This window comes from Pocillopora verrucosa, chromosome 4 (genome assembly GCF_036669915.1).
Source record: "Pocillopora verrucosa isolate sample1 chromosome 4, ASM3666991v2, whole genome shotgun sequence".
Lineage (NCBI taxonomy): Eukaryota > Metazoa > Cnidaria > Anthozoa > Scleractinia > Pocilloporidae > Pocillopora > Pocillopora verrucosa.
Genome location: NC_089315.1, coordinates 11096401 through 11116454, shown reverse-complemented (window position 1 = coordinate 11116454; position 20054 = coordinate 11096401). Strand labels below are relative to the sequence as shown.

Here is a 20054-nt window from a genome sequence, read left to right as displayed (position 1 = left end):
AAATGGAAAATCGACGTAAATAAAAGAATCCGAAATTATTGTTTATTAAAAAGTAGGTGATTTGGACCAAAAGGTTTTCGATGAAAAATCGACCATAAGATGACTGAAAACAAAAGATATTATTCCATTTTAAAGTGATTGCCAGAGACAAGTTGACCCAATAACTCTTAGTAGTCTTTTTTTTTCCACATCTCCGACGCTTAAATAATGAGACACTGTCAGAGCCAATATTCTCTATTAGTTATTCGATGAACACGGCACTCAAATCTCAAATTGAATTGCTGAGAGGTAATGAACCAAAAAAAAAAAAAAATGGAAAATCGACGTAAATAAAAGAATCCGAAATTATTTTACTGACTGGAAGTAGAGTTATTACCCTAAGCTTTTTGTGATAACTTTTTAGTATTGACAACTGGATGATGATAATGGCACACTGTTGTCCCGAGAGTTAATTAAACTGGTGGAGGGGGAAAATTTTCCCCTACTTTGAGGGCACTGCTTGACAGCTAATTGTATATCTTTATATACTATGTGAATCTTTTTTCATAGTTTGGTTTGGGAACCGAGGGAACCGGTGCATTTGACCAGCTTGCTGTGATGTTATAAGGGTCGGCCCCATTTAAGATACAGAGGGCATAAACGTTAATAGTAAGCCTGGTCTTAACATCCGTTAATGAAACCAAGCAGCAGATTCAAGTCTGACCATAACAGAATGACACAGCTGCATTTATTGTTATCAACAACTAAACGATTACTCAAAGCATCTGGTTATTTTTTTTGTAAATTTTTTTAACAGTTTGGTTTGAAAACCAAGGGAACCGGTGCATTTGACCAACTTACCGTAATATTCTAATGGGCGGCCCCATGTACGATAAAGAAGGTATATACTTAAATAATCAGCAATTTAGCAATCTTTTATTGAAACTGAATAGCAAATTTGACAAAAGTCTTATCATAACAGACTAAAACAGAAGCATTTATTGACAAGAACAACTCAGCTATTACATTGAAGTATCTCTTTTGTTGTAACTCAGCACTTCGAAAAAGCTCATCACTGTATGCTGCATAAATGTGGTTTAGTTTTTGAGAGGAATTCTTGTCTTTAAAGAAAATTACAAATTTTTTGATCTGTGATCTTCGTTCATTTTATTTTATGTGGTAAAAGAGAAAATTTAAAAACAAAATTAAATTAACGGCAGGATGTGATTTTATTGTACTCAGTATGACGTATTTAACGCTTACTCATCTTTAAACATTTCCTTGCTCGTTTAGGCTTAAGAGTAAATAAAAATTTCTGTCACATCTGAATCGAAAATTACTGAATCTGCTACGGGACTTAATTACCCCTACACGCTAAAACGACCACCTTAACGCTGACGTACAGTTTACCAGAGGATACGAAGAGGCAACAACACCAGTTTACAGAACCGCGACGCATATCTGTGAGAGATTATAAGACGAAGTATTATTTTCTTAATGGCCAATGAAATAACTGCAGATCTGACCAGTCAGCTTCATTTAAAAGATGATGCAGTTCCATCTGTTTTTCCCTATGCGCCTCCAACAAGGAAAATCCGACAAACAAGCGTTGGTAGGGCGAATCGCTAGAGCCGAAAGGAGGTGGGGTGTGAAATATTAATGATGCAACTAGCTACTGTTTTGTGATAGCGGCCTGTAAATATGATTAACACCGTACATTCTGCATTTCATCGTAGGTCTTGAACACTCTTCTTGAAAACACCCATTTGCTATCTTTGGAGCAAGAAAAGTCTTCGTGTTAAGTTTTAAAGGAAAACACTGGCGATTCAATATCTACCTCTCGTGCTGCTTCGCCCTCTTCTCCAAAGCTTGAAACAGAACCTTCGGCGAATCAAGTCTCTTCGCCAAGCTGCACGGAATCTCAGTTTATCTGGACCGACGCTACATTTGCAAGCGCAGAACACCGCGAACCTGAAAAAAAGTTTACGACGTGTGGAACACAGTGGCTTGCTAGTGAAACAGGAGACGCGCTGCTTCTTCAAGATCACAGTTATAGTTGTGCTCCACCATGGAATCCGCTACCTTCATTCTCTAAGCCTTGGTCCCTTTGCACGCAGCCATTTACTTCGACCCCGATCAAAACTTCATCTAGTCAATCACCTCGGCTACTGGAACTCTCGATTAACCTGGAAGAAGATTTTGACGTAACAATAGATAACGATGTGAACGACAATTCCCTTCAAGTCAGCTTTGATGATGACAATGTCAGCAACAGTTCCATTCAAGTCAGCTGTGATGAAGAGGCTGAGGAATACAGTTCGTTTAACATCAGCTTCGAAGAAGTGGACCAGGACACCACCCAAAGCGATTTGGAGACTGATCCGCCCGTTAGTAATAGTCACGATACCATTTATGAGAAAATGCGTTCGTCTCCCAAGTACATAGTATTTGAGGAAGAACTGCTTAAGTTATTTGGCCGCTGTCTTGAATACGGTGACGAGGTTCTGGAAAAGAGGCTATTGAAAAAGGGAAGTGCACTTAAAGTAACGACACTTTGTAAAAACTCCCATTCGAAGGGAAAGGAGTGGGTTTCCCAGCCACTTGTTAACAGGGCGGCCGCGAGGAACGTATTGCTTTCAGGTGCTATATTTTTACAGAAAATACGTGTTCGCGTGTTTCAGAAGTTGCCTCGGCAATAAATCTTGCCTTTCCGAGCAAATCGAATTATCACAACTGGCAGAAGAAGCACCTTCTCCCTGTTGTAAATGATCGTTGGCAGCAGGAAAAGGCGGCAGTCCTCTCCGATCTCTTAGACAGGAACTCAGTCACTCTCCTCGGGGAAGTGACTCCCCAGGCTATAGTGCCAAATACGGAACTTACACCATGATGGACAAAGAGAGTGAGAAAATTGTCGATTTCGAAGTTTGCCATGTAAAGCAGAGTACAAGTTCATAGGCAATGGAGAAACGTGGTTTTAAGCTTTGTCTTGACCGCGCACTAAATAGTGGTATTCCTGTAGGAGTTGTAGGTACTGGCAGGCACACCGATATCAAAGCACTCATGAAAAGCGAGTACAAGGACTTCGGTGTTGAGCACCAGGTAGACGTGTGGCACTTGACTAAGAACATCAAGTCCAAGCTCTCTCCTTGGATAAAATCCGTTACAAACGTAACCATATGTGTTGGTCTGCGATGACGTGTGACAGAAATCCCCAGCTCCTCAAAGAGAAGTGAGTCAGCATCCTCCACCACACGGTTGACAAACACGATTGGGATTCGTCTGTGCTGTACAATTGTTGTGCACACGAGCCCATTTCCCCAAGGGCACATCGTAAAACAAAATGGCTAATCGTAGGTTCCCCGGCACACGAAGCGTTAAAACATGTAGTGCTAAAGAAGACACTTCTAAAGGATTTGGACCTTCTAACGAAGACCATCCACACAGGGGCCTTGGAAGTGTACCATTCACTCTACAACAAATACGCACCCAAGCGGCAACATTTTGGATACCTGGGAATGGTAGCACTTACACAGCTAACTGCTTTCGACCACAATTCGGACACTGGTCGATCTCAAGCAGAGGCTTCGAGTGGGGAGAAACGATTATGTTTATCCTAAGGGGATGAAGGATTGTGTTGTAAGGCCTGTTTTCGAAGAGAAGACCAAGCCGCACGTCACGGAAATGCTATACTCAGTGTTGGAGATGAGAGACACAGGAGAAGAGCCAGAGCAAGTTCAAGTCCCTGATCTCCCAAAAATCATCGCACCCATTCCACGCCTTCCTAAAGAGGACCTTCTCGCACGGCATGTATCCAGGTTTGGAAAAAAATTAAGCAAGTGTAAAAAATAGAAATACAAAAATTGAATAGTCCGCCTAAAATGCCACTGGCATTTACAGTGTTAGTTTTCTATTTTTGGAACAGACTGTTAAAGGTATTTTAATGATCGGAACTGGAGCCGATACTCCTAGAGCGCCGTAGATAGACTGTGGACCTCCTTAAGTGTTAAATAAAAACAAAGACGAGTTTATTGATTAAACGTGACTATCCCGGCCATGAGTCATTGTCCTCGGCATCTCTAAAGCCTGTATAATTTCCGGCTGCATCTGGGGAATTACTTCCTATTGATGCCACAACACACGAAGGAATCACGCTTCTGTTCTCTTTACCAAGTCTGTTGTAAGTCCACCAAGTAAACTGGCTCTAACCTGCCAATCACATACTCCTAGGAAAAAACAAAATACATTGATACATGCTCGGAACAGAACCCAGACAAATGCGGTTGAAACAAACAAATTCTACTTCGCCAAGCCAAGAAGGCGCCCATTTGTAATGAGATCAATATCTTAAGCATTGTGTGGCAAGGGGAGACTTCCTGACGCTCGCCGTTTAACTTTAGGCTCTGTTTACATGTAACAACTTCCCCTCTCTTATTTTCCCTAACTAGGTGATATGATGATTCTCTTAAGAACTCTTTCTTTCAATTTGGTCTCGTCCACATCCATATTTACTCATAATTTACCTCCATTAGGAAAACAAATCACACAAACTGAAGAGGTCTATTAGCTCTTTACAATTAAATATTGCGATGAAGTTCACCCCTAAGACTAAAGACTACAACACCACTTGTATTAAAAGGGCTGACAACGCACTGCATTTGTGTCTTAGGGTTCGCGTCACACTAACTCGTAAACAACTAAAGCGTTTTGTTTGCATGAATTTTGTGAAAAATGTTTATTCTGTTGGTGCTTACTCATTTGACGTCTTAGCTACGCCATAACAAAGATGGCGGATTTCAATTCCAAAATGTCAATTTTTTAAACGTAATTTCTTGCAACAAATACATTTTAAGCTAAAATGAATTGCCAATTATGAAAAAACAAGTCAGAACTACGGTGGCCCATAGAGGACATGCCACATTTTTTTATCGCGCGATAAAATGAAAATATCGCACGATAAATGAAAATTATCGCGCGATAAATGAAAATTATCGCGCGAAGAATGAAAAATTATCGCGCGATAAATGAAAAATTATCGCGCGATAGATGAAAAATTGTCGCGCGATAAATGAAAATTATCGCGTGATACTATGAAAAATCATCGCGCGATAAATGGGAAACATGTTACGTCCCTAAATCGGCTGTCACGCACGTTGTTTCCGTGGACGACAACGGCTGCCACAGTTGAGGAGGTATGTTTTGAGGTCAATAGAAACAAAATGGCGACAGCGGAGCGAAAAAAATTGTTGGCTGTTGAATTTACTGTAATTAGCGAACAAGACGGATAAGATAATCCACTCTCGTTCTCCAAAGAGTTCTTGGAGAAAAGTCGCAGCTCCCAAAACCTTTGGATTTTTCTCCAAAAACTATCACTTGACCTAGGGATTTCCTTCTGATCTTCATTGCCTATTTGATCCTTACAGGGAGCAACAGCTCGGTAAAATCTCTCTTATTGAGGAGGTATGTTTTCAGACGTCGTAATTTGTTCATACAACATGTTAACAATTATTAAAACAGGCTGTACACACATACCGGTAAATACAATAAAAAATACTTAAACTGACGTGGTATTTCGTGGCGAGTTATGGCTAATTTAGCAATTTGTCGAGACCATTGCGCGATGACGACTTCACAACCGACCTTACGCAAGGAGAGAAGTTTATCAGTCATATGTTTCATGGCGTGTTTCGTGGAAAACAAAAATAACGCGCAAATGTTTTTGCGCTCCTCCCCTCGCGCGTGACTCGCATTTCGCGCCGCCTCGCGCTTGCCTCTGTTCGACCGACAAGCGCAACTACATTAACGCGTGTTCTGCAGGCTATTCGTCCCTCTCCCCCGTTCAATGGTGTTAATTACCAATGTTTCTATGCCATTCTGTGGACCAACATCAAGAAGGTAATCAATGTTATCAACTGAGTTGTTAACGTAAATTGGCCATCGTAAAGAGTTTCAAAGCTCTTTGCAGTAGGCAGTTTACATTATCAATTCTCTTGCCGGCGACCAATTTATGTTAACAACTCAGTTGGTAATGCCAAATTACAACGTTGGCAAGGGCAAGGGACGCAGTAGGTGTTACACTCAACTCACAGCATTCTGTCACCTACACTGTTTCCGTTTAAACTTATAATTATCAATCCTAACCACTCACCAGGTTCTGAAAGGTGATCTGATGATAACATCACTATCCCAGACGACAGTCACAATCACGTCAATCATCGGTAGGATCATTTTCATTTGATTATTTAAGTGCCACTCTCGCTAAGAGCGGTCCTCTCGACTTCCCGCCGGAAAAAAAGTTTTCTTTTATTTTTTGCCCATGAAAAGGGTTTAGGACACATGTTTCAAAAATAGTTTAGTTGTTCTCCAATTCTCTTTTTTTGCGTCGCCATAAGCTAAAAATGATTTTTGGTCAGATCACCCCTGTGGACAGCGATCGAAAGTGTAAATTTCCAAGGTTTTGTCCAGCCCGCAGCGACTGCAACAATGTAGCTCACAGAATTCTATCTTGCTACAAGTTACAAGATGTGTTCAGTTAGTTCACAGACAAAGTATGGAAACTTCAGCTGAATTATTTTTCATACCAGCATGATCAGAGGAGACCCTTCTCTTCGACCTTAATTTGCATATCAAAAATTCACTACTTTGTACGAAAGAATTCTCAAAATGCAGGCCTTAATCGGGGTTAAAAAGCATATCAGTGCATAGTTTATACACCAATGAGATCACGGATTGCCTCAAACCCGCGGGTATATCTCTAGCTTCCATCCACCAACTTCTTAAAAACAGCGCAAATTCATGTGTTTGCTCAATTGCGCTCGTGTCAAAGATCATTTGCATGATTCTTAAAATTGACCAAGATCTCCTTTTCACCGTTCAAACTTCGTTCGTTAATCTTCTACGTTGAGGATTTTAGGTTTTCACAGCAACTGAATGGAGATTAGATGCCGAGTTGTCCTAAAACGTTGCATAAACGTGATCGGTCGTAACGCTTGTGCGCTAGCGTGACTTACAAAGTAGACAAAGGTGATCGGAAGGCACCTTCTCGATATTTTACGTTGAAATATCAGGTCATGAACAATGCACAGTGTGGAGAAGATCAAAATTAAAGAATAAATTTAGCACTCTGGTCATAACAGACACATCACGTTGCTTAAAAGGACACAAAAGCAAGTTAAAATAGGTTACAGTGTTTATATTTTCAAAGCAACACGCATACACTCTGAAACAATTCTCGCAGTTTCTCCCGAGATTTAGAACACGGAACCCGATGAACTGGCCCTCCTTTCTGTAAATTTGTTTCCGTCACTAATGATGTTACGCTCTTATGGACCACAACGGTTTCGAGCGACAAACTCGAAATTTCCCTGCCACCATCAAAATCAACTGGACAAACCCAGCTTGATGTATTGCGTGACATGATTGTGCAAACTTTTCTCTTTTTCATATGACCTGTTTCGTAGGTTCTACAAAGTTGGAACCAAACTTAGTTGATGTAACGAATTAGAATCAAACGTTTTTAAAATGGACTGAAAAATTTTACATTTTAAAGAGAATTTTATCTTTTAAAAAGGTTTACTTGATTCATTGAAAGCAAAGATTGGAGTGGCTTTGAGTATTTCAGCCCTGATTTAGAAAAAATAAAACTGTTATTTGTATGTTCTAAACATCAGAACCCCTGAGAGGACACTGGAAATGTGGTAAAAGTATTTTTTAGTATCCAGAGCTAAAAGGAAGAATGTCAGTGAGGGAGTGAAAGGAGACTGCGTTTTCGACGCCATTTGTCGTAAAAGCTGCCACCAGCTTGTTATTGAACTTACTAAAATTTACCTGGAAGGCATTAACTTTCTTTTGTTGCGAAACTCGTGGACTTTAAAACTTTGAAACGATGTACGATGAATCCTGAAACTGGAGTTTGAGTCCATTGGTAAACTATGCCAGCTGGTCTCATGAGCAGATCAAGCGCTGACGAAATTTGACAGTTTTGAAATTTTAAGCGGATGCAAAACTCGAGACAAAAATTCGTCATTACACAATTTGTCCTTTGATTTTGTCAAGAAAATTCTGGTTTTGTCTGCTATTGCAGATAGCCCAGATAGTCACTTACGAATCAATTTTTAGTTAAATAATAACCTTCACTCTCGAGAAATTGCAAACATATTACCCATGTGATCCGACTACAACTATAATTCCGAAAACTTCGAAAACATCTCCAGTCAGTCTGGCTTTCTTTTACTGCCTCACATTTTCCCTTGTGCTGTGGCTGTTAACAAGTATTTTCACCGCATTCCCAATATTTCTTTAAGTGTTCGGTGTTTAGAACATACCAATAACTGTTATATTTTTTCCATAACGTGGTCAAAATGACCGGAACGAAACAAAATTAACTTGTGATCGAGGATTTCGCTGGATAGCTGGTAGTACTTCAAGTGACTCGGAACGTCGTCCCGGTGTCCTAGCGGATTTGGACCCCCTGGTCCAGATCCGCTGGCGGATATGGACCCCCCCGGTCCAAATCTGCTAGCGTTTCAGTGCATACTAAAGTATGTTTTTAATTCAAAATATGCGTATCGCCGATGCATACGAACTGGCAGCAAGAAATGACCCGTCGGATGCTTCTTTTGACCAAAGGAAAATGTGCAAGCATTTGGTTCAATGTTCGGAGAAAGGTCGTTTTTGAACCTTTTCCGCGATAGTCGAACACCGCTAGATTCAGTAAGAGACAAACTTATGACACTAATTTATTTTGTTACTGTTCAATGCCCAAGTGCTGAGACCACATGGTACAGTGCGAGTTTGTTATTTCAGGTCCCTCAACAGTTAATAATCGTTAAAATTAGAAAATAAGATTGAGGTCGATGAAATAGTCTCCACTTTAGTTAAGACGTAGACATTAATGTTGATTTGCATCTGAAAATAAGCTCCAATAGTCCAGAATAGAAACATTTTTTCTTATCATAGGCTTTACGAACGACTTGTAATAGGAGTTGTTACTTCTTCTTGTTGAGAAACTGTTTAATGTTATTTAATTAGAAAATCAGCCTGAGTTATTTTTGTGACTGGACGCAATAGTCACCACTATTGTTATGACGTTTCGTATCAGTGTTGATTCGCATCAGAAGAAGCAAAGATTTATTGTTACAATTTCAATCGTTTGAATGCAGTAGTTTCTTCGCATCTAATTCTTGCGTATACTGCACGACTCGCTATAATAAATGCGGCAGGATTGGAACCAAATGGCTGTTTTTCTTTATCTTTGTTGAGTAATGTTGTGTTGTAATTGAAAAGAACATCGACAAAAAAGCTTGAAAATAGAATTCGTCATCAAATATGATACAAAAGATGCTTAGAAGGAAATTTTGGTAGGGGGGTCCAAATCTGTGAAGGGGGGTCCATATATCGCGCTAGCGAATTTGGACCGGGGAGTCCAAATCCGCGGGGGGTCCAAATCCGGTGTGACACCGACATTCCAGGAGAGAAATCAGGGCTGAAATACTCAAAGCCACTCCAATCTTTGCTTTCCATGAGTCAAGTAAACCTCTTTATAAGTTAAAATTCTCATTAAAATGTAATTCAGTCCATTTTAATAACTTTCGATCCTAATTCGTTACATCAACCAATTTTGGTTTTAATTTATGGAACCCGCCAAACAGGCCATAGGGCAAGGGGAAAAATTTGCACAATGACGTCACGCAATATATCAAGCTGGGTTTGTCCAGTTGATTTTGATGGTCGCAGGGGAATGTCGAGTTTGTCGCTCGAAACCGTTGTGGTCCATTAGAGCGTAACATCATTAGTGGTGGAAAATAATCTGCGGAAAGGAAGGTTAGTTCATCGGGTACCATATACTAAATCTCGGGAGAAACTGCAAGAATTATTTCAGAGTGTATGTGTGTTGTTTTGTAAATATAAACACTGTAACCTATTTTAACTTGTTTTTGTGTCCTTTTAAGCAACGTGATGTGTCTGTTATGACCAGAGTGCTAAATTTATTCTTTAATTTTGATCTTCTCCACACTGTGCATTGTTCATGACCTGATATTTAAATGTAAATTATCGAGAAGGTGCCTTCCGATCACCTTTGTCTACTTTGTGAGTCACGCAAGCGCACAAGCGTTACGACCGATCACGTTTATGCAACGTTTTAGGACAACTCGGCATCTAATCTCCATTCAGTTGCTGTGAAAACCTAAAATCCTCGACGTAGAAGATTAACGAACGAAGTTTGAACGGTGAAAAGGAGATCTTGGTCAATTTTAAGAATCATGCAAATGATCTTTGACACGAGCGCAATTGAGCAAACACATGAATTTGCGCTGTTTTTTAGAAGTTGGTGAATGGAAGCTAGAGATATACCCGCGGGTTTGAGGCAATCTGTGATCTCATTGGTGTATAAACTATGCACTAATATGCTTTTTAACCCCGATTAAGGCCTGCATTTTGAGAATTCTTTCGTACAAAGTAGTGAATTTTTGATATGCAAATTAAGGTCGAAGAGAAGGGTCTCCTCTGATCACGCTGGTATGAAAAATAATTCAGCTGAAGTTTCCATACTTTGTCTGTGAACTAACTGAACACATCTTGTAACTTGTAGCAAGATAGAATTCTGTGAGCTACATTGTTGTAGTCGTTGCGCGCTGGACAAAACCTTTGAAATTTACACTTTCGATTGCTGTCCTCAGGGGTGGTCTGGCCAAAAATCACTTTTAGCTTATGGCGACGCAAAAAAAGAGAATTGGGGAACAACTAAACTATTTTTGAAACATGTGTCCTAAACCCTTTTCATGGGCAAAAAATAAAAGAAAACTTTTTTTCCGACGGGAAGTCGAGAGGACCGCTCTTAGCGAGAGTGGCACTTAAATAATCAAATGAAAATGATCCTACCGATGATTGACGTGATTGTGACTGTCGTCTGGGATAGTGACGTTATCATCAGATCACCTTTCAGAACCTCGTGCGTTGCCTCTGTTTTGCATTGCGAAAGAGAGTCATAAAGTCTTTGCGGAGTTGCAATGCGTTTTAATTTTCCAGTGCGTTTATTTCATTCAGCCGTATAAAAAGGACAATCATTAAGATTGTTGTTTTTCCTCCTTTGTAGCTATATTTAGTCTCCATTTCAATTTTCGTTAGTTTTACTTGTTCTCAGTCGTGCATTTGTGCGATCATAGTCGTTCAGTTATTTCATTCTTGTCGCTTAGATTATCATTTAAGTTCGTAATTTAGTTAGACGGCATCGAGCATTTGTATGATTATAAATCGTGTTAATTATACCAGAATTGAGCCTGTAGTCAAGTGATATCCTAATAGACAAAACTTTCAATTTGTGATTGAGAAGGTTGAGGATGAATCAAATTAAATTATTTTAAGAAAATAAATTCATCGAGCTGTCTCGCGTCGCGTCTGCGGTAAAATTCTTTTTACTGACTGTGTCTTCAAGGAGCTCAGTTACCATCTATTGAGTTGATTCCTGGTTCGGGTAATATTTCTCGATTGTTTTGGTGGAGAAACACAAAGATCTAAAGGACAGAAAAATTTAATTTATGATATTTGAAAAAGCCTTTTATTGTTTTTCAAGAGGCCATGGCGCGAGGTATAGGCAAGTTTAAATTATATAGGGTGTGATTCGATCAAAGCCTTAAAGGGCATGTAAACCCAAAAAACGTTCATTTTCTTTTCACATAGATGTTTAGTAAATATATCAAGTACACCAAAGGTACCATTCGTTTATTCTCAAAAGTCCATTTTCACTTTGTAAAAGCTCTTCCAAATTCGAAACATTCGCCAGCTTGAATGGCGCCATCTTTCCTGTGACGTCACGGGTGGACCCTCCAAAGTCTCGTTTTATAATCGCGTGAGGCACGAAGGAGTCTTTTCTACAGCCGTTGTTTGCTGGTCTCGTCATGATTTTTTTACTTACAGTTTGCTTCAATATATTCGATTTTTTCGTAATGGTGAAGCATTGTGTCGTCCAGTTTTGTTCTGATTCAAACAAAACTGGGCATACAATGCAAATATTTCCAAATGACGCAAATTTGAAGCGACAATTTGTGAAATTTGTTCAAGTGAAAATAGCCGATTTCGTCGAGCCGTTCTGTTGTTTGTAGCAGTCATTTTTCTTCCTGGTGCTGTACCGACGATTCAGGCCTCACCAGAAGCAAATTATTTGGAAGTAAAAAAAACGACCCATACAGTCGGCAGACGACGAGGATTCGGAAGTGGCCGACCGAACTGAGAAAGAAGTTGAGCTCTTCAAAAGTTAGAGGTCAACAGAGAAAGTACAAAATTGATTTACATGAAAACGTTTCGTTAATTAAACAACAATAGCTTTATTGGTTCTCTAAAAACATCTTTTTTCTCATCTAATGAAATATTATGGGGAAGCCAGTTGTTCGGGAACAAGCGCTAAGCCCGTAAAAGACACTGACATGTCTGAACCTTTGCCTGAATTCGAAACACGTATCAAAGAAAGAGAATTCGTTGATATCAGTGTATAATAACGTGATCTGGAATTTTGTCGGTTCGATACAAAGAATTCTATACAGGATCCCATAATCAACCCTTATGTTCTATAAGAAAATCCAAGCCAGCCCCGCTTGGTGCTTCCTTTGAGAAACCCTGCAGAGAAACAGCAGAAGAATTTGTGTCACGGTTTTAACAACAGTGAAAATACATTCAAAGGTCAGTAGGACAATATTCATCATTTTGAGTACAACTTAAAAGATCCTGATTTCAGCTTGCAAAACTATCTTTTCAATATTTCAAATCGAAGCAAACACAAACAGGGTTGGATAGTTATGAAGGCCACACAAGGAAATGTACATGATACAACTTGTTTATCGATGGAAATGCTTCTGAGATGAAGGATATTGTTTACCGCACAAGATAGCACAGCGACCCTAAAGTGTTTGCCGAGATATCCCCAACACCAACGAACAAGCTATCTGTAGGCAATTTAGCGAAATTTCCTGCCAGGAAAGAAGCTCTAGTACTGTATTATTAAATCAATGGCAGAAACAACTCAAGTAAATCGATCTCAAAATGTAACAAAACAGATGAAACAGAAAATATTTAGCTTAGTCGTCTCCGGTGTGATTATCTGTGCTTTGCTGCTGCCTGTACGCGTACTTGGCCGTCTCCAGCACCCAGAAATCGAAGCAAATTGACTGAAAACCTGGATGCTCAGTGATACAACTTATCTGGGTTTCAGGCCATTTTGCCACAATTGCCCGATTTCCGTACAACAAGCACTTTCATGAGTTGTCGGCATTGGTTGACAAGTTCCACACTCGCACCTTTGATAATTTTAAATAAAACACTTTCAGAAGCTCAAGTTAAAAAAAATTATGTTGCATTCCTTTAGATTGTACCCTCGCTTTATTGCATTTTCATGTTAAATACAAATAAATCACAAAGTAAATAAAATACCAGTCTGAGTTTCCGAGACGGTCGCATCGCTGTCGACATGTTCTGTACTGTCTTCTTGCGGATCGCTTCGGTGAACCCTACGCGGCTCATATTGTTAAGGACGTGGCCCAGACTCTCCTGAAGATTCTGGATTATCCCCAGCGCTGTCATGTACTAAGCTTAAGGCATTCGAGTTGCTATCTTCTGAAAAAACATCTTCCGAACTACAGCTATTTACACGAACTCCCACACCAGTTCTACTGGGGAATATGTGTTGCGCAATATTTTAGATCCACCGCTTACGTCACGACTTCTCGCTATTGTTTTTACCGGAAATGGAATTTCAGTTGAAAATGCCGATTTTCTCCTAAAATAAGTCGAATTGGACAAAACTAATTTCAAATTCGTTTTCTACGCCACTTTTTACATAGTATAAGAAAAACATGTATTTTTGGGTTTGCCCTTTAAAACATTTAGCGGATCATCGGTTCATTAAATAAATATTATCAGAGTTGTTAAAAATATTCGACTTCCTGCGCATTCATAAGCTTTCTTTGTTTAGATCAAGAAGGTTTGTCTGTGCTTTATCCACATTCTTATATTTGATATCATGTTCGTGTCAATCGAACGTGATACGAACGTGACATCAATGAGGATGCGGTTAAGCATATCAATGAGAATGCCGATGAATCATATCAATGAGAATGCGGAGAAAGCATCGATGAATCCTCTAGGGCTAAATTGAGAAACCTTATCCTTACGCAGGAAGTCGAACATTCTAAACGATTTTGATAACTTGCCGACAATTTTATTAAATTTTATAGCGGAGTTCGCTTTATTTTCTCTCTTTTCCTTTTTCTTGCTTTCTTAATTTATTTTGGAAAAAAACTAGTGTCCTTCAAAATTTCCCTGCCGTTTTTGTTCAAAGAAAAGGTCGGCTTGCCGTTGTGAAAACGCCAGCCGGTGTCACGGCATTACTCTTCATTCATTCAAGGCGGCCTAGCACGACATTAAGAGTGTCGATTTGGTTTTGGCAAAACTGCTCGCGCAGTGTCTGTACCATTCCATTTGCCGAAGCTTCTAGACCTTCCGGGCAGAAAGCAGGTGGGGGCTTTTGCAGTGTGGGAAATTTCTGCAGTTTGAAGGAATTACGGAATTCCGAATTACACGGTTCCTACATGCAGTCAATTCGCAAGACAGGGGGAGCAATTGACTGATCTGTTTGATGGAATCTTTTATCAATATCAGTAAAGAAAATAAGGGGTGTTCGTCTTCAATTCTTAGTTTTCGGGGACTTCGTGTTAGGGTCTTTGTTTTCGGGATCTATTCATTCTTAAAACTGAATATCAACTTACGTAGCGATTACGCCATTGATATGTCAATCACGCGGTTAATCATAGAATCAAATGTAATCAATAAATTAAATTTCGAAATATTGTCATATGTGTGCTGTTGTTACCTACACATTGTTCTGTATCAATTAGAGCCAATAACTCGTTTCAATGTTCGTTCTAAAAGTCATGCAAGACTTGTGGGTAAAAAAGAAGGAAACAAAAACGAGGGGAAAGTTCGAGAAATGGTCGCGTATTGCACAAATTGGACCATGGCGTGACACCGTTCATGCATATGTACTCTGACAAAGCACGTTGTTTCAGCCAATTATAGAGTGATCTATAGAAACGTGATTATAACAATCAATAATTGTCATGTGAGATATAAATGACAACCACGCCACAATGCAAACGTCATTCCACTACTGCTATAAGTCTGTGCGAATAGTTGAGCTCGCTAGAATCTCGACTATCAACAATGTATAAGTCTGTCTTCAACGGTGTGATTGCAATCGTGTTCATTTGGAGCAATGTTGCAATTCTGTGCGTACTGTGTCCAAGCCCTTCTGGAATTCATAATGAATCGAAGTTAGCTGGGCAGATGAAACTCTGCCGGAGGAGATGTGGCCTAAGGTTTCAAGCAGATGACGCGGAATCAACATCAAATGAAGGGGTGATTAAGCAGTTCTTACACTTATTTAATGCAATGTTTATTTTAGTTCAAAGACAAACTAAAAGGCAAGGAATGTTTATAAGTCTAGAACTTTAACTCGTAATCACCACGATTAACCACGAGGGACATAATTTCATAATCTCCAATTCCGAAGTCGTCTTCATCCAAAATCATTGCTAGTTACTCTAATTACCTACAAAACCGAATGGAGAAATCGAAAACAAAAGCACCGATAACACTAAAAACAAGAAAATAATCAAAACAAAACAAGCTGCGAAATGCAGAAAATTCAAATACTACTTTCAAATTTTTCATTAGGAATATCACATTAGGGTTTGATGGCTAGCTCTACAGGACTTTCTTTTTAAGTTACGATGTGTTTATTGAGGTTAGTTTTCGGTTTTTGCGCTATGAGGCTGCGCCATGTAATGATAAGATGACTGACGAAAATAACACACTCGATTAATTAATCTTACCTACAAATACCTTGGCCATGCCGATGACCTCTGTGATAGCGTTGTGCCTTTTGCACGTAAACTATCTAGTTTCTAGAACATCTTTTTAAAACTTCCTGTCCACTGGACCTCGAAGAATTTTGATATACGACGGTTTCATTTCTAAAATTGTCACTCACGTGGGAGAAAGAATGTTAGGATTAAAATACCTTAAAGGCCCATTTCCAACCTTGATGCAACGAGGTCGTTTGTTTTTGTTTTGAACCTCCGCTTTTGTTTAATAGCGCCTCTGATTGGTCAGTTATTTTTACCTTGTCACGTTGTCTCAAAATACCTTCTGCGTTTTCTCCGATGATAATAAAGAGCTTGTCAAAATAATTCTGTTTAAAACAGTTCTATACGTTTTAATCCGGCATGGAATCAGATGAATCCATTGATTTTGTAGATTCCGAGGCAGTAAACACTTATGGATCGGTTGTTCCTAAAGAGGAACACGAAAATCCTGGCGAGTATTTCGAAGAAGGTGAAAATGTTGATCCACCACGTTTTCATCCATTCATCAAATTTGCCATCCTAGGTCAATAGGACCGAGGGTTAGTCGAAGTTTCCTGTCCATGGAGAGGAGCTTGCGCTCGAAAGAGTAGTCAAGGTTGTTGTCCATGCAAAGCAGCAAATAAAAATTGTAACGCAAACTGTCAGTGTCGCTGACGTTCCTGGAATGAAGTGACTAAACGGATCATGTGTACTATAGGTGGCCTCGGTCGACATATCGGCTGATACATCGGCCGATATATCGGTCGACTATCGACCGACTATAGGTCGACTATCGGTCGACAGTCGACCGACGATCGGTCGATAGTCGACCGATAGATCGGCCGACAGTGGACCGATATATCGGCCGACAGTGGACCGATAAATGTGCACATATCGGCTGATGCATCGGCCGACAGTTGGTCGATATATCGGTCGATTATCGGTCGACAATCGACCGATAGTCGGTCGATTGTCGGTCGATTGTCGACCGATCGTCGACCGACAGTCGACCAATAGTCGACCGATAGTCGACCGATATATCGGCCGACAGTCGACCGATAAATGTGCACATATCGGGTGATGCATTGGTCGACTATCGGTCTATATATCGGTCGACTATTGGTCGACTATCGGTCGACTATCTATCGACTATCGGTCGACTATCGGTCGACTATCGGTCGACTATCGGTCGACTATCGGTCGACTATCGGTCGACTATCGGTCGACTATCGCTATGTCCTATTTACAACTACTAGTTTCAGTAGTGTTCTTAGCTGCGAGGATCTTCTAATTTCATCTCTCCACCGCAGTGCAAATATGTGAATTTTCATATATCTAAATTCTTCATTAACTTGGATGTTTATTTGTACCCAATTCACTGACCAGCTCCCAGTTGGCTTGTTGGCTCAATTGGTAGAGCGCTGCACCGGTATCGCAGAGGTCATGGGTTCAAATCCCGTACGGACCTGAATTTTTTCAGGTCCTATTTACAACTACTAGTTTCAGTAGTGTTCTTAGCTGCGAGGATCTTCTAATTTCATGTCCGTGCCTTATTCGGGCAAAAAAATTATGGTCTTCGGTCTTCGGTCTTCGGTCTTCGGTCTTCGGTCTTCGGTCTTCGTTTTGTAGACACCCGATTCTTCCGGACAAGATTCAAAATACTGTGAGGAAACTGTAAAATGACGAACGGCGAATGTATTTACCGTAAAACAGTTGACTATATGTCCAGGATGGCTCCTGAGAAAGATGATTTTAGAACGTTCTCAGTGATCTGGGAATTTCGTGTTACAGGAAATTGGGTCGCGGCGCGCGTTACATCAAGGGCCTTTAAGTCCGGTTTATCAGTGGAGTTATGAGAGCCATGTTGTATTCACTTGATGCCAGGGAACGTAGCTACGATAACAGTGCGAATCGTATTAATTTCACGATCAGAAAGGGGAATCTTATGTCTGTGTTCATTGTAGTTGTATGGATATTCTTTTTTAATAAATACATGATCTAAAATCCCGTGTTTTTTGTGTATAATGTTATTATATTAAGTATTGTTTACGCAATTGTCTTGTCACAGGCGGCCCAAGCTCACGTCTCGAGAAAAAGCCAACGATTAATTCATGAACGCGTCACGCGTTGAATGACTAGGTGTTAAGTTACGAGAGGAACCGTTGAAAATTTAAAATGTTATAAGGAATAATATAGGGAACGAAATATGGTCGATTTACAACGATAATATTTCGAAATATGAAGATTTTTCTCGTAAAATCAATAAAACTTACTCATACCCCGTACATCCGTTGTAGTTTCTGGCGATTTCTGCCGTTTTAAGCTTGCTTTAGCATCACTGTTATTCACGTCATCTACTTTTATTACGTTGGTAAAATCTGTACAGACATCACAGCAACCAACTCGCGTGCAAAGTAAGAAGACTATATCGAAGGCTTTAAATTATATTTCGATCGATTTTCATCGAGAAATGGGCCAGGAATTTTCCACAATAGTGCAAATAATCGTGAAGGTTGATCGCGGGAAAGCGATTGCGTGACGCTCGGTAAGCTGTAAGATGACATGTTATTATCTACCAGACGTAAAAACTCTTCAGATTCTCAGTTTGCATTTTGTACCCACTCTGCAGTCTGCAGTCTATATTTTGTATCCGGTCTGCAGTCTGCTGTCTGCATTTTGTTCTAACAGGTATCCGTGGCACCAATATAGTTTATTTTTGGTTACATTTATTCGCGCAACACATAATCTACCACAAAATTCTTGTGTGTGAGGTAATTCGACATTTTAGTTCTTTTCCGCGTTAATAATTTTGGAAACACAAAATAGCTTGGAAAGCGTTTTACTCTACTTTTTCTAAACTTCAAACTCCATACTCAACAATTTCCACCAAATTTTCAAAATGAAAACTTGTTTAAATTTGAGGCTTGTTAATCGTCTCTAACTACAAGACGTTAGGCTGAACTAAACAGCTAACTGAGGTTTGATAATTTTTTGGTCAGCCTGATTTTTTTATTCGTACATAAAAAACGAATAAATGAGTCTGTGTGCAATGGTGTTAGCCATGAAATATATTTACATACAGTGCCTTCATTATCTACTCATTGGAGAAGCCTTATTTTAGATGGGAACATGTTCTATTCATGACCATTTTCTACTCCGTGATTTGGTTACATTGGTTGGAAGTTATTCAACTGATACCTTCTTATTTCCTCTTGCAGTTACGTGAACGTCATCAGTCTTCTTATGAAGAGTGCCTAAGTTTTGTAAGGAAACGTAAGTAAAATCTTTTGAAAGGTACTATTTTATCTGAGATGCAAATAGAGATTCTTTCAACCAGTCTGTTCGTTAAAGATCGGTTAGGTTTAAGTAATAATTACGTGAAACATTCCCCTTTTCCGTAAAAGGGGTGGTGATCATTCACAGCCGTGGACACACCAGTTCTTGCAGTGTTTCCATTTCCGATGTGACTGACGACGTTTCGACTGCGTTTGCTACTCTTCTTGAAGGAGTAAGGTCGACTAGTAACTCTTTACCCAATGAAGCATTATTCTGCTATCGCTTAGCTAACCTCTCTCCAGCAATTTTATTTTAGGTTGCCTTCGTTCACGTCCGAAGAAGCAGAAACAATATCTTGATCAGCGAACGAAGAGAGAAATACGAGGTAATAAAAGAATGTTTAGTTGGTGAAAATCATTCTGGGAATTTAAATATGGCCACGCATTTGGCATGTGGCTGGTTATTTTGCTATGTGTAATAAAAGTGACCTGAAATCAGACAGATTTTTACTATATTTAGTCCGAGTTCGTAAAAATGAAAGCAAATGGTCACAGGCAAAGAGTTTCCATCATAAACTACAGCACCTGTGTTATCATCATCTTCCCTTGGCACAAGCGTTAAGATGAAATGATCATTTCAATCTTCAAAGCATGATATAAGCTGCATATTAAGGTTTTCTAGCCGAATACTAGTCAATCACAAGGGCTCTTCACATGATGGTCTCAGTTTTCGCTTAATCTGGTACCGTATGGAGCTTTGTGCCTGGTTTTCTCTTTGAGAGTGCTCAGTCTTTGTATTATTTTGCTTATTTCTCATTACGACCATGTTCAAATTGAACAGGTATTAATGCAAAATGGCCTGATAGTACGGGAGGCCAGTTTCATAAAAATGTTTGATATTCCGTTTCAC

General features: G+C 39.7%; 1 protein-coding gene across 6 annotated transcripts in view; it reads left to right on the top strand.

Annotated features, from left to right (window-relative positions):
* The first annotated feature begins 15095 nt into the window (after nt 1–15095).
* LOC131788951 (uncharacterized) overlaps nt 15096–20054 on the top strand; it is a 61595-nt gene continuing 56636 nt past the window's right edge. For 3 of the 6 annotated variants that reach the window (XM_066165776.1, XM_066165775.1, XM_066165773.1), the window contains exons 1-3: nt 15097–15381; nt 19088–19142; nt 19462–19530. In XM_066165776.1, coding sequence (XP_066021873.1) covers nt 15187–15381; nt 19088–19142; nt 19462–19530 — 319 coding nt within the window. In that variant the 5' untranslated portion in view covers nt 15097–15186. Of the gene's footprint in view, nt 15382–19087; nt 19143–19461; nt 19531–20054 lie in introns of all 6 variants that reach the window. The other 3 variants (XM_066165772.1, XM_066165771.1, XM_066165774.1) reach the window with 2 other exon arrangements.